This window comes from Plectropomus leopardus, chromosome 6, assembly GCF_026936395.1.
Source record: "Plectropomus leopardus strain MGB_pleo_1.0 chromosome 6, ASM2693639v1, whole genome shotgun sequence".
Lineage (NCBI taxonomy): Eukaryota > Metazoa > Chordata > Actinopteri > Perciformes > Serranidae > Plectropomus > Plectropomus leopardus.
The window spans coordinates 18,348,211-18,363,131 of NC_142181.1; the positions used below are offsets into that span (position 1 = coordinate 18,348,211).

The 14,921-nt window shown below is 40.8% G+C and overlaps 1 protein-coding gene across 3 annotated transcripts in view; it reads left to right on the plus strand.

Annotated features, from left to right (window-relative positions):
* Positions 1-14,921, plus strand: part of mcamb (melanoma cell adhesion molecule b) — a 53,741-nt gene that overhangs the window by 24,779 nt on the left and 14,041 nt on the right. For all 3 annotated transcript variants that reach the window (XM_088078931.1, XM_042486628.2, XM_088078930.1), the window contains exons 2-3: positions 13,751-13,875; positions 13,968-14,199. In XM_088078931.1, the coding sequence (XP_087935057.1) occupies positions 13,751-13,875; positions 13,968-14,199 (357 nt within the window). The remainder of the gene's footprint in view (positions 1-13,750; positions 13,876-13,967; positions 14,200-14,921) is intronic.

The window sequence follows — 14,921 nt, forward strand, 5'->3', positions numbered from 1 at the left end:
AGGAGAAATCAGAGAGCGACGCGACTCCCTCCCTATCTCCCTCTGTGTGGTCCACTCTGATCCTCTCTGCTGTGCTTACATTCTTTGTATCCCTCCTCTTCTCTGTCTTTTGGAAATCGTTAATTCTGACGGCATGTAGAGTGGATACTGCTGGCATTTGGCTCCAGCCCCCTGTGATCAGTGAGTGTGTGTGTGGAGTGTGTGTGTGGAGTGTGTGTGTTAGGGAAAGTGTCTGCCAGGTCACTATGACAAGTTGACCTTGTTTTCTCTCAGGCATCGTGGGAATGTGCAGTTTGGTTGCTGCAGCTGCCACCATCTATCTCATTGTCTCTGCACACAGCAATTAAAACATCACCTGAACCCCGCACAGGCTCCATGCAGAGAGCACTCTGTCTACAAAATATTAGGGTCACAACTAACGATAATTTTATTATGATTATTATTTATTGCGGGCCTGTTTGTTTTTTTTCCGTGATCTATTGATTAGTTGTCAGTTTAGAAAGACATCAGAAAGTGGTCAAAGGGGGCATCCTGATGCCCCAAGATGCACACCACATTACTGCAACGTTTCTGATTCCAGCAACACAACGCAGCAGTTTTCGGACAAAAAAGCTGATCATTCTGTATAGCGCTGTGTTGGCTAGTCAAATACATGCAAGCACTCATTCCTGGTAGATAATTTTGCAGCATAAATGCTGGCACAGGTTCTGGTACAGGACATTTGGTACTGTTACCTCTTTTTTTTAGGGCTTTACCTAACTGTAATTACAAAAATTAAGCTGCTGGGCTAACGTAGTAGACTAAAAAGAAATTCTGCTTCTCTTGTCTTTTGTTATCACGCACAGAAATAGTCATCTGTCTCTGTCTGTCTGCTTGTGTGTGTTTGTATATGTGTGTCTGCTCATCTAGCACTGATACTAAGCTATTACTAAAATAATTTAGAAAAGAAACTAGACTGGACACCGAAAGTATTGTGACAGATCAGGTCTGCAGCGATAGTTTTGGCTTACTGAGAAGAAGACAGAGTGGCTGCAGAGCTCTGTCGCTGGTTTCACATACTTACAGCATTTCCACCTCCCGTCTGAAGTTGAACCCGGCTGCTCCGTAGAGCTTTGTTGCTCACCTCTAAACTCTGTGGCTTGCTTCCCATTTTCAGGGCGCTTTGCGGTACTTCCGTCTCTTGCTGAAAAGCCAGCATTCTCACCCAGATGTGCTCTCTTTGGTGCAGATGGATTTGACTTGAGTTGGTACTCAGTAGTACTGACGTGATTGGTACACTTAAGTAACGAGCTCTCAGTACAAAGTTCGGTACCCAACTTGCCACCTTTACTTGTTAAGATTTGGATTGTTACGTTTTTTTTTCCACATAGCAATAATAATATGAAACTTTTTGTTTTTAAAGTAAAAAGTCCAACAATGCATTTAACTAAAAAGAAAAACACTTTGCATAATGTTAAGAAGTTGTCACAGAATAAGAATATATAAATAATTCAATTGTGACAAAAATGTCAGGTAGAATCTTTTAATGCTAAAGTGAGAAACTCTCAAAGTTTCCCCGTTGAATTTCTTTGGAAACAAACATAAGTTATATTTAACAACAAAACAGGGACTCACTTAACCTTTGCTTATATCGCTGCATGTGGTCAAAAAGTTGATAGGGTAGTTGAGTTTTGAGATACTGGAACCCACATTTTGTTTAATAATGGACACTAATGTGTGTCAAAATTATTAGTTGATTATTTTCGATCAATACACTAATCAGTCAATTAACTAATTGTTTAAGCACGAACAATATATTTGAAAGATTTGTTTACCATGCACATTAAATATTAAACTTGATACAGATCAACAAGCTACATCTGGTTTACTAATCTGTACTCCTCCTATCCGGATCCATCCACACCTAAAACTCCTGTAATTCCTCAGAGTCCAGTTTCTGGCTGCTATTTCTGTTTGGAGCTGTTGGCTCGTCCTCTCTGTTTCAGGAGAGTTACTGTGTGCAGCCAACATAGCGGGCATAGAGCCATCAACTCAGCCCAAGGTCGCAGCAACAAGACTAGTTTTAGAAATGTCTCCTCCTGATGTAACCTCTTGATGTAAAGGTCTCGAGAGTCCTCATTAATAAATGATGGTCTCACTAACTGCTAACAGCAAGTACAAGAAAACAAGAAGCATGCATATTAATGAAGAAAGAGTAAATTACACTGAGGTCAAAGAGCCTGGTGTTGCAGGGGTTTATGGAAAGAACCCTAACATGCCCCGTTGTGCACTGTGGATCTAAGAAGTTATGAATGCTCTGCAGAAATATAACTGATCGGATTGTTAGCTGGAGCTTTTAAAATGGCATAACAAAAATCTTTAGTTTTGGGAAAATAATGGCTGCAAATATCATGTATATTTATTAGTCTCTGCTGTAGAAAGATCTGTCATTCTTTTATTTGAGAGGCTCATTCATGGCATTATAAAGGCTGCTGCATGTTGAGTTTATGGAGAAATGTGTCTGCTGTGCCAGGAGCTGTGTGGGGGCTGCATGAGTCACTGAGAGTCCTTTCCGTTTAAGTGCCTGATTTAAGTCCAGAGCCCTGTGTTGTGTGTGTTGTGTGTGTGTGTGTGTGTGTGTGTGTGTGTGTTAAATTGTCTCGGGGTGCGTCACAGGACTAATGTGATTGATGAACGTGTGACAAGGACTTTAGTGTATACGTTTTCAAGAGTTTCTCATAACATTCCTTTGCACCATTTAGCCATGCCGGGTTGACCCAAACTAAGCGGGGCTACTGTTCTGGCTGTGGATCTTTGAAGGGGGGGGGACAAGAATTTGGCTGTGTCTGTCCCTCCCTCAAATATGTCTGTGAAGATTCTCAGTCTTCCAGGAGATAGGATCCACTGTGTTTGCTTGTCAAGACCATATTTGTCAGTGACTGATGTTCCTGAGTGCATTGTCGTCAGCTTGAACCCAATTTTGCCCTTAAAAAGCTTTGAATTTTGAAAAGAAAAACATATTAATATAACAATATTGCATATTTATTCTGTGTGACTGCTTCCATACAGATGATGGGGCTGACCACTGATTAAGTATTGTACTACCCTGAAGTTTAGGGACTTGCAAGAGGTGCAACTTGATAGTATCTTTGTTAGACCCTCTTTGGCTGCTAAATGCCAAACCAGCTTGTCGCACAGGCTTTTCACAGGAGGAGATAACACTAATGACATCATGAGGGTCATTTTCTCAGACATAGAAATCTCTCCAGTTGTCACCAAATAGAAATGGGTGATATGGTAGAATATCAGGATATTTCAGGGTATTTTTTTTTTTTGCAATAATTATATTCTAAAAATTATACCAATGTTATCATAAGCAGTATGATATATGGCACAGCACTTGCATGTTTGATGTAATGTTTCATGCATTATGCATTTGCACAGTTTGCATACTGAAGTGTTTGTGGTCTTTTTTTTGATTTAGAAAGGATGTCCATTAGATAAAAGTTTAACATTTGCAAGGCCATATCTGCTACTGCCAGTCAGAATGGCTGAAGAATGGAGAATGGCTGTTTTTACCAGATTTTTAATAGCAGTTATGAATATCTCTGGCATGAATCAGAAAGTTGCTGCCTGACGTTAATGCACCCTTTAGGTAAAAGGTGCCTTGGTGTGACAGGACTTAAAAAGCACTTCACATCCTGCAGCTTGTCAGGAGAAATAAGAGTGGAAGGTCAGAGAGCAGTACTTTATCTCTCTGTATTTCTCCTCGCCTGGAGCTCAGTGAGAGTTGTTATCTTCAGCTGATAACATTTCCTTCTCTCCGCAAGATGTAAGTGTGCCATTGAGGGATTAGTGTGACAAATGTCAGAGGCCACAGCGACTGTCAGAGAATCAAACACCCTCTTGATTTCTTTCCCTGCCCTACCTCTGTCTTTTCTTTTCCAGTCATCCCTTGCTCGTCTTTTATCATTTTCTCCACTCTATATTCACTCTTCTCGGACCCATTTACATCCATACAAAGAGCAGCCTGACCGAGGCACTGTTTTCCCATGCTCCCTCTCTCTGTCTCTCCCTGTGCTGAATTAGGGCTGCTATTTCTGGTGCCAGTTGGGTCAGTGCACTGTAATTCTGCTGTATCATGTAAGCAAACAAGTTTGATAGGCCATTGTTATTCTTAGATGTGACAGGACTAGAAACATGTCCCCAAGCTGTCGCTTCATTTTACTGGCATGTTTGAGGGGAAATATTTAGTTCAAGGTAATTTACACTGTGGCACGCATGCTCTGTTTCAGTAAGAAATTGCCAGGGGGTGATTTTATAATAAGACTGGCATTGAATATAATATGGCCACTCTTATTTTATAAATGTTAAGGGGATGTCAGTTTCAGTTCATTTTCTTTTCAAAAACCCGAAAGTCATTAACCTGTAACTAACTGATTAATTCTTAAGAACAAAAAGGAAAATGACATAACATACAAGAAGCTCTTCCTTTTAGGCCAGCGCTCCACTGACTCAGTGAGCTTTCGCACTGCATTTAAAAGCACTATTCATTTAGAGATGGTGAAATCCCATGTTTTGTGATGCAACTGTCTTGACTTTTATTTTCTGTTGGCTTTGCTGACAGACAGACAGCTCGCAGGGTTACCATGTGAAAACATGGGTCAACTGCTGGAACATTGTCCCACCACCAGGAGGGTGTTGATACAGAAACATTATAGTCACCCTCCAGTGACCCCTCAGGTAGCTCTGGTGAGTAAAGGGCTGTTGGGAACATTGGGACTGCGTTACTAGCAGCTAATGATAATGAGCATAACTGCCAGATTGGGTGGTGCACAGTGCAGTAAACTGAAAAATAGCAAAAATAACCCACAGACCGACGTCTAAGCGATCAAAAATATTCTTTGCGTTTAACGGCTAATGGTTAAGCATTAAAAACTAAGCTCATGAGCGAACACACAAACAGGAAAGACCTGCCATCTCGATATATGTCCTCTTTTCTTGTATAATATTCATACTCATCCTTTCATGTCTTGGTTCAGTGGGGCCTCTGCCTTTTCTTTGGGGGACATGCCAGAAGTAAATTAAACATGAATTAGAGTATAAGCAGGGGAATCCTCGGTATGTAAATATTAATACTGTACCTTAAAATCTGACCTAGTGATAGAAGCAACAGATTATGTAAGGACTCTATAATGCAAACAAAAGTGCATGCTCTCTCTTTTAGGTTAATGGACTACATAGTTCCTTTTAGAGAGAGAAGAAAGGCTGCTGGTGAGTCAGTAAAATAAATGGTTGGAAACTAGTGAATGAAACATAGCCGAGTAGGATGGGTGTCATGTGCACTGAGACATTTCCAAACCAAACCATGTAATAATGTGTTTAGTGCTGGAGTCAAGTCTCAAGTTCAGGTCAGTTGTTAGATACAGCTCAGAGACCTCTGTGTGTGTGTGTGTGTGTGTGTGTGTTTGTGTGTGTGTGTGTGTGTGTGTGTGTGTGTGTGTGTGTGTGTGTGTGTGTGTGTGTGTGTGTGCGCGTTTATGTGTGCATACAAGATCCTGTTGCACCTCTGATGGGCTCGTCCCACCTCACAACTCCCAGACAAATGGGCTGAAAGATCTCAGCTTGTCTGTCTGCTTACTCTTGACCTCAGCGATCATCCTGTCAGTCGCGGCTGCTGCTTTGATCTGATTTTTTCCCCCAGATTTGAGGAAGTGCTTCCTTTATGTTTTTCCCCACAGGCAGCCGAGCCTGAAAAAAAAACAAACATCCGTCTGTACATCCATATAAAAGATATCTTGACAGCTAGTAGCCAGGTTGACCTGAAATTTGTTTCAGATATTCACGGTTAGTCTGGTGACCTTATGACCTTTCCCCTAGCACTACAATCAGGTCAAATTTTTCACTTTTACGCAAGAAAAAAGGTAATCAACAGATTGTCGTGATTCAGTATTTCATGGTCCACAGAGGAAGAAATGTCATTATGTCTTGCATGAATTTTCAACGTTGTTGTGTTACACTTCATGCCGATTTTTTTACCCGTGCCACACACATTTGTCAGCAGGAATAGACTGAAAATTGTGTGTTGATGATTATATTGACTCTATACCACCTTTTACTGCAGTTTAATAGTCTCTCTCTGTTACAGAGATAATGAAATACAAAGACATCTGTTTTACTCCAACTCCAACTCTACTTCCCTTTCAAAATAAAAGCCCTCTAACGTCTCTGTGGACAGAATCCCATCAGTTGCTGATACATTGCATTGCATTTTGAAACATTTACAGGACCGTGTTGACGGCAATGCAGGAGATGCACGATTTTATAGATGAGTGGAATTTGTGCTAATAAATGTGGAATTATAGGACTCATAGCAGCAGGCAGCGAGGTTGCAACAAAGCTTCCTGTGTGAACACAACAAGAATGAAACATGCTGCAGCTTGGCGAGGCTGCCGTCACGCACTGCTGACGCGTGCTTTGTGAAACGGCCTAATTCTAAAGACTGCTGAAAAAAAAAAGCTATCTTTGCAGTATTATAGAACAAATTTTAAGTACAAGGAGGAGGAACAGGTGGAATTAGGTGGACCCCATGTGCTTCTGCGGCTCATTTTGTTTTGGTAATGTCACTGTTCCTTTTTACGGTTAGCCTGCTGCAGTTTCCTGTTATTGGTATGAAGGTCCGACGCTTTCAAAATAATGCTTTCACACTTAACACGAACTGAACCTTGTTTCAGTTTGATCTGGACTGAGGCCATTTCCTTTGGTCGAACCAATGTTTGGCTGTTTGGTCCAAACCATGGTCCAGGGGAGGTTTCACACCTGTCATTTTGGTTCGGATCAAACTGAGAAGTCTGAAAGTCCGGACCAAACGACATCGGTGTGAAAGCCCCCTTAAAGTGAGTATTCAGAAATCATTGTGGGACCATGTTCTGCACCTGTCCCAACGTTCTGCCACCCATTCAGATTAATGTCAAAGGGAGTCCAGGGCAGTAATCTGGTTTGAATGCCAGTTAATTTGCTAAAGGTGGACGTCTTCTCCCCTCCGTTACCGACAACCATCTGTGGTCCGGGCCAGCTGCCAGCGCAGACAGAGGGAGGGCAGGTCGACTGCAGCCTGTCAACTAAACCCTTTATGGTTAGACAGTCGAAACAGATTCCAGCCTTTGAACAGCCACATGCCTCCTTTCATATGTCTGCTGTACCTGTCAGAGGGTATCTGAAGTGTCTGCTTAAAGTATATGCTCATAAATTTTTAAAAAATATATCATTCTGATGTAAGACTATCTGCTGATCACCTGATAATAGTTTTCTGTGTTTGTAAGAGATTTTCTGTGCATACTTTTCCAGCTGGAGGACTAAACGAAGGGATTTTATAACTCAAAGTCTGGCAGGAAGTTTTGTTATCATGGCTCTCCAAATACAGAAACTGATTGTGTATCCCGACAAAAGCCTTTGACTTCATTGTAGACATAACAATGTCTTTGATATGACTTCCCCCTTGAGATTATCTTATCCTCTCTGCCACAGCTCTCCTTTTATAACTGGTGTGTTGTGTGGCTTATTGTGTCTTATCTGTAAGTGTACCTAATTTTACAGTGCCTTTGAATACAATCCGTCCTCTGTGTGGGGTGAGCTGTGTTTTTTGGGGGAACAGCTGTTCCGAGATGTTTATTTCTGCTGAGGGATCACCTGTAACCTCGACTGGAGCTCGCCGAAGCTTGATTATCAGTACTGACACACTAATGAAGATGTGTTTGTACATGTGTGCGTATGCATGTGACCCAGACTCGGCTGGCTTCATGCATCAAAGTAAAATATCTCTTTTAACTGCAATATCTCTTTGGAATGTGTTCTGCATATCTGTGGGAATATTAACAGTGCTGTCCTTGTAAGGGTTTTCCTCTTTAAGTGGTGCCAGAATCCTTTTGTTATGCATTCTTGTGAAGTTCAGGCTTCATTTTAATTTAAATCTATTTCTAACGTCCCTACAGATATAAAACTGCATATTCTGTTTGTGCCTCCACAACGTCACTGAGGCAAATACTTTACTGACTGAAACATTCAAACCTTTTGTCTTTTTAAAGGAACAGTTTGACATTTTGGGAAACACGCATATTTGTTTTCTTGCCAAGGGTTAGATGACAAGATTGATCTTATTTTCAAAAGGTAAATACAGTATTAAACTAAGTAAAAAGTTTAGTTTAGCATTAGGGATGTCCCGATCCACTCTCAAAGATCGGTGGTATTGGTTTTGATTGGGATTTGCTATGTTGTGCTATATAGAGCAGGAATTGATACTTTTATTCATTTTCCAGCCAAATTAGTGTGTGTACTCAGGTTTTTTAAACATGGGGAAAACCTGCTAAAAATAGGCGCTGGACTACTTTTCCATTGCCAGTGGACCACAGATGAGCACACAGCTCTGCAGCAGATGACTTTGCCTTATTTACTCAGTCTCTCTTCCAAACACAGTGCAGGCTAAATTTTAAACAATGTTTGAGCGCTGCTTGGGTGGAAATGGATGGGAATTTGTGGTGGCGTGTCATTTCATCTTTCTGGTAAAGTGGCTAAAATTTGCGTATTCACCCAGGTGTTTTAGTTTCATCCAAGCAAATCGCAGCCAGAGCCAATAAATACCCATGACTACTGCAGAGTCATTTGACCTGGGTGCTAATTGTAACCTTTACCATTACATTAAAAAGCCAGATGTTAGCGGATATTAGTGTGTTTTTTTTTCTGCAGTGGGAAAGGGGCCTTCGTTTTACTGTAGCTGGTGCTTTTACTTTTGAAGCTCTCATGCACAGCAACGCAACAAGTGCGGCCATCCTCAATTCTCCAACTGTCAAATGTCCGTCTCACCTTCACTCTGCTCAGTGCCTGAGCCCTGGCTGTAGCAAAACACTCACCTGGCACAATGTCCTACTCCACTTTTAACTACATTTATACAGATTGTCATCTATTCTGATCGATATTTGTACCTGACAGACTGACCTACTCCACCTTTAACTACATCGATACAAGAAGCTATTCAGATATGACACAAACATTCACTTGGACTCAACAATGAACTGATAAGACTTTGTTGTTCAAAGGCCAAGGTAACCGTGACCTTACACGCACAAACTTCTACTTTCACTTCAAGAGTGAAATGATTACAATCCAGTAGTCAAAAGTCAAGGTGATTGTGGCCATAACTCAAGAACCATGGGTGTCCACCTTAAACTGTGCGGATTGTATAGATCTTCTGTGCTGCCAGGGGGAAGATGTGTGTGAAGCATCCATGTTTTACAGACATGGATGTAAACTGTAAGTGCAACCTGACTGGAACGTGAAGGCATAAAAACGCATAACGGTATATCTAGTTATCTGTATAAATTTATTACTTGTTACACACATAAACACACACATACCTGAGGTCCTCTTTTACATCTACATGTAACAGCATGACTCCACTTTGTTGCCACAGTGTTGCACCATATCTCATCAACGCCTCTCCTCTGGGTCTGCAGCAAATATTTACCAAAGTGTAGAGAGCAAATTCCCTCTCTTATGGAAATCACACACTCAGCATGTGAAATTGTTGTCTCAGGGTCAAACACACACACGTCGGGGAAGGAATATTGTTTGATGAGGGGAGCTCATAAAACTGGAGAGGCCCAGCTTTCCCAGCGTGCTGCTGCTGCTGTCAGACGGGATGCTCAGCTATATTCTGTCATACTGATTTAGGACTATTATCAAATGTGCATGGACTCCAATATCTGCGCTCTCATCATTGCCGAGGATCGATCTGAGGCCTTGGAGTGCCAGCCGCTCTGATTGATGCACTGAGATGAATGCTGGTCAAATTACTAATGAGATGTGATTGAGATTCCCGTGAGCAAACAGACTGGAGCTGCCAGACAGGATGGGGAAAGAGTTTGTGAAACATTCGGTCTGATGCAAACTAGAATCTGGAACTCACCATTCGCACTGTAGGCAAGTCCTCAGGTGGGGGGTGGGATGCTGCGAGTGAGTCAGCATTGTCCCTCCATTGCTAATGGCCAGGAAATATCCATGTTGGAGAGGCTAATTGGATTTATTTAACAGGAAGGCATCCGTTCAGCTCCATTAGCCCGTGGTAAACAGCAACACACAGCAGAGAGAGAGGCAGGTGGGAGAGAAAAGGGTTTGAGATGTGAACAGAGGAAGGAAGAGTTAGAAAAGAAGAGGGAGGAATGTTTATTGTTGATGCAGGTCAAGGAGCAGTCAGGAGTTTAGTTTGGGAGGAGGCAGTAGATGTTTTTATCCATGCAGATGATGATGAAATGCCAGGAGTGAAGCAGGGATGTGTAATAAGCTAATCAGCAGACAGCCCTGGTGTTATGATAATTCAGTTAACTGCAAGATTACACAGCTGATTATTCCTCCTGGATGAAGTGTCTTTGGGTGTCAAATGCAGTACAATAGTGCCCTGAATCTTTAGGTTTTTTTTTTATATGGCTTTTTTAATAAGAATTGGTAGGTGTGCAAACCCTTTTTTCAGCAATGCTGCTTCACTTGGCCTGGGAACCAGACAAATCTGTGTGCTCATGTTTTATTTGTTCAGTCAGATACCTCTGGTCCCTTTCCATTCAGACACATTTACACGTGATCTGGTGCAGGTCAAAGCCTGTCACCTTTTATCTGATATGCGGTGGGTGTAATATGATGACCGCCAATTTGCAGAGCCTTCATGCAAAATACGTGATAATGTCATTTTTGGTTTAAGCAGCTTAAGTGGCACTTTTGATATCTACAGCTGATGTGGAACTTTGCGTTGAAGTATTATTTTCAAATTCTGATGTCAAAAATGGCAACACTCAAACATATTGATGCTACACCATCACAGCTCAGCTCTGCATGCTGTGGTCTGTTCATATTTGTCCGTACCTCATTATTATGTCACGTTTACTCGCTATGATTGGTTGTAGGCATCCAGGGGCATTTTGGTCTACTGCCATTGATAATACCCCTTGGAAATCAAAATTGAACTGAGAAGTTCAAGAATAACTAGTATTTGCAAATTGTTCTGGTGATGCCAGTTCCAGTAAGTCAGCTCCAAAAAATATTTTGAGAAGAAAAAACATCTAAAAGTGAGATTCAGCTTTGGCTGAACTGCAGCCACAGGTGACAAAGAGCACAGGTCAAAAAGGGTCATAATGTACATAAACTTTGATAACATTAGTACATAAACTTTGATAACATTAGCCCCTACAAGCAACTGCAACTAACAGTTAATTTTGTTGTCCATTAATCTGGTGGTTATCGTCTCAATTTATCGATTAGCTTTTTGGTCTATCAAATTTTTATTGATGTCTTTTTTTGTCCGCAACCCCAAAGATGTTTGATTTATTGTCATAGAGGAGTAAAGAAACCAGAAAATATTCACAAACCATTGAGTTATTTTCTTAAAAATTAAATTATGATGTGCAAGTGGAAGAAAGCGCTCTTTTGTCTTTCAAAGTCTCGCTTTAATTCACTAATTTTTTTTTCAAAGCTTTCCAGGAAAATCACACACTATTGTTCAGTGGATCACGTGGCTCATGTGTGGAACTTTGGTCAAATTTGAACTCTTATCACGATGAAGCTCCATACTTGGGTCAAGTGATGATAACTAAATTTTCTCCATGACAACTAAGCAAACAAGATTTTGTGAGGAAGACCATGACACAGTAGAAAGTGTAGTCTTGAAAATTGTGATGTAAATTTTTACACGCTAAAAAAATTACAATCATGTAGAAAAAAATCCCCTTCTCTGTTGCTAATTATAAAATATGAGACTAAATGGATAACTTGTTGTTTATTGCGTGTTGTCTTTTGTGCTCCTTGAAGTTATAATAGATGAGTAAAAAAAAAAAAAAAAAGAAAAAAGGTCATTGCAGGACACAGATGACCCACATTTACATTCTTTGGAGCATCTCTTCACATAAACAACAAGAAAAGCTACAGTCAACAACACAATGCAATGACAGGAAAGGCTAAATCAAACCTGGCAGCCTTGATACTTCCAGGCTACAGCTCTCATTGGCATCTCGTGCATCCACTGACACTCTGCGATGTAAAATGTAATTGAGGGTCTCTCCTATAGACTAGAAGGATGGCGAGAGACCCTGGAAGGGGAAAACCACTCGCTCCTCAGACACAGATCATGAAGGAACAGTGGGGCTACTATGCTGCCTGTAAATTGAGCCTTTCTTCCTGTGAGAGAGTGACATGGTGGAATGCAGCACATTAATGTGGACATGGGTGGGCTTCTCATTCCTGTCATAGCATCTCTCTCTTTTCCCTTTGACCCTCCGTGACTTTCTTGTCTCTTCTTTTTGCCTGCAAGCCTCTTTTGAGTTTGTGTCAACAGGGTGTGGATGTTTTTTTCTTCACCATAACTCGGGTTCTTGCAAGGATGATGAACATCAGTCAGCTTTTTACCTTGATGTTCTGTTGTGTCACCATCCCGTTCATTTCAGGTTCAGTATAGCTGTATTGGCATTGCGTTTTGATCGGCTGATATACTGCATAGGCCAATATTGGCTTGTTGCAGCTGTATTGGTATTGGCATGGATTTTGGTGGATAAATGAGAGGAAATTTTCAACCAAGAAAAGTTTGACGTAATTTAAAAGCAATATCTCTATTAAGTAATTTTTCTATCAGTACTGTGAGAAATCATTATCAAAAGTATTAAGGGCCAGAAACACCAAACTGACATCAAAGAACTAGTGGCAATAAAAGTCATTTGTTGCATCGCTTCAAAAGGTGCCCCTGAACAAACTGCAAAGTAGGGCTGAGCAATAAGGAGAAAATCAAAAATCACAATATTTTTGACCAAATACCAATTGGGTTGACTTTGGTAGACGATTGGTGTTTTAACATTTTTACACAATTAGATTTTTGATAAATAATCATCAGTAATGTGGATATAATGTCCTAGTGGGTAGAGATAATTGAACAACAAGAACAGTCTGGTAAGTTCATCACTTTACCGTAATTCTGCCTTTAAAATGAAGAACAACATGTAGGAAATAACGAGTGTTTGCTTTCCTCACCTCAGTTTCTCTTTTTGTGCTCTGAGTTGAACAACCAGTCAGAGCGATGTCATCCACTGACAGACTTTGCCGCTTCGACGACAATTCAACATGCTGAATTGGTCAAAATAAAATGGCAGGAAACATCGCAAAAACTAGGGCGACAAACTCTAATAGATGAAATGACACTGAGCGACAGCCAGTCGTGGGCTTGGTGTGTCAGGGCCCCTAGTTTATGCTGCGACCTTCCTCAAATAAGGAATTTGAAACACACATAAATGCGATATTCCCATCACACTTTCCACATTGTAGTCCTCAGTTTGAGTCTGGCATTCCTTTTAATTATGTGATCTTTCTGTATTTTGAAAATCTGCACTGGAGCTTGACTTTGTCGGCTGTCGGCTCAGCTATCAGTCACACAAACGCCAGCTTTCACACTCAGAGGTTTGAAAGCTGAAGGAGCATTTCTGTTCTATCATCAAAGATCTTTGATAAAATACTATATGTTAAGGACATATTTAAGACTTACTTTGACCCGATTTCTGACTCGGAAAAGAAATGGCGAATTGTGTCTGAAGTTGACAATAAAGCACCTAGTCAGAATAAGAAAAAGAAAGAAGCAAAAGCGTGCAAATTGTTTGTGTTTTGGTGCAGGTACGAGGTTGATGCTTATAAACTATTTAAACATGTTAGACAGACATTTATAACCCACCGTGTTCTCTCTCTTTTTCAGCGTGGGCTGCTTTGGAGGTGAACATGGAGGACAGAGTTGAAGTGAAGAGAGGAGAAACCGCTCAGATCAACTGCATGTTCACATCGACTGACGGTGTTGGCGGCATGGTCATACAGTGGTTATACGTAAGTTTCATCAAGCCTGATGCACGCAGACACAGAGGTGTGTGATGTGTCCATGCATGTCCTGTTTCCTGTGTTTGTACTCCGACATTTAGGTGACACGGTCAGGTGAAAGGCAGAAAATCTACTATCAGGACACCACCATGACGATTATAGACCAAGGCACACCGTTCACAGACAGGATCAGTGTGAACGGCACAGGAGCCACTGGAGAGATAGTGTTGACTATCTACGATGTGCAGCTGGAAGATGAACTGGAATTTATCTGTCTCGTCAAAGGTTTAACAGATGGGACTGGGGAAGGACGCACAAAGTTGAGGGTCTTCGGTAAGAGTCAATCTGAGATGGCCTGTTTTTCTTTAAGCTATGATTAAAAAGAGAGAAGAAGGTAAATTTAAAAAGCCCAACATCATATTTAAAAAACACACAAGATAATTATCTAAAGGGTGGATGTAACACAACAGTTAAATGATGCTCATTTCAGATCCTCTGACCTAAAAACTTCCCACAATTTCCACACTTTATGCATAATTTATGCATCAATATTTTTCTCACACTTGGCAAAAAGACATTTCAACTTCTTTCATCCTGTACCCATTCTGCGTATAACTGCTCTCACTGACACCCCAAGTCACATCAGTGCGAACAATAATACTTTAAACTAGGATTGCAGCAGTATACTGGTTTCAAGGTATAACTTGGTATGAAAATTAACAGATTTTATACCACTTACATTTGCTTATTTACAGTATTGAAAAACATATGCAATCATTTTTCCCATGTCTTTTAACCTCTCTGGTTTTAGAGGTTTAAATGCTACTGAAGAAAGCGGGTGTCAATCCAGGTGTAAATGGGTTAAAAGTGACTTACAATGATAAACCTTGAAAAAAATCTCATATTATTGCAACCCTACGTCAAACCCTTTCAGTGGCTCCAACTAAATTTCAACTTAAGCCCTTTTTAGACCAAAGATTTGTGATGAGACAAGATAAAACTTAAAACTACTTGCTGTGTGCCCATCTTCAGTGTTTTGAAGACCTGCCCATTTA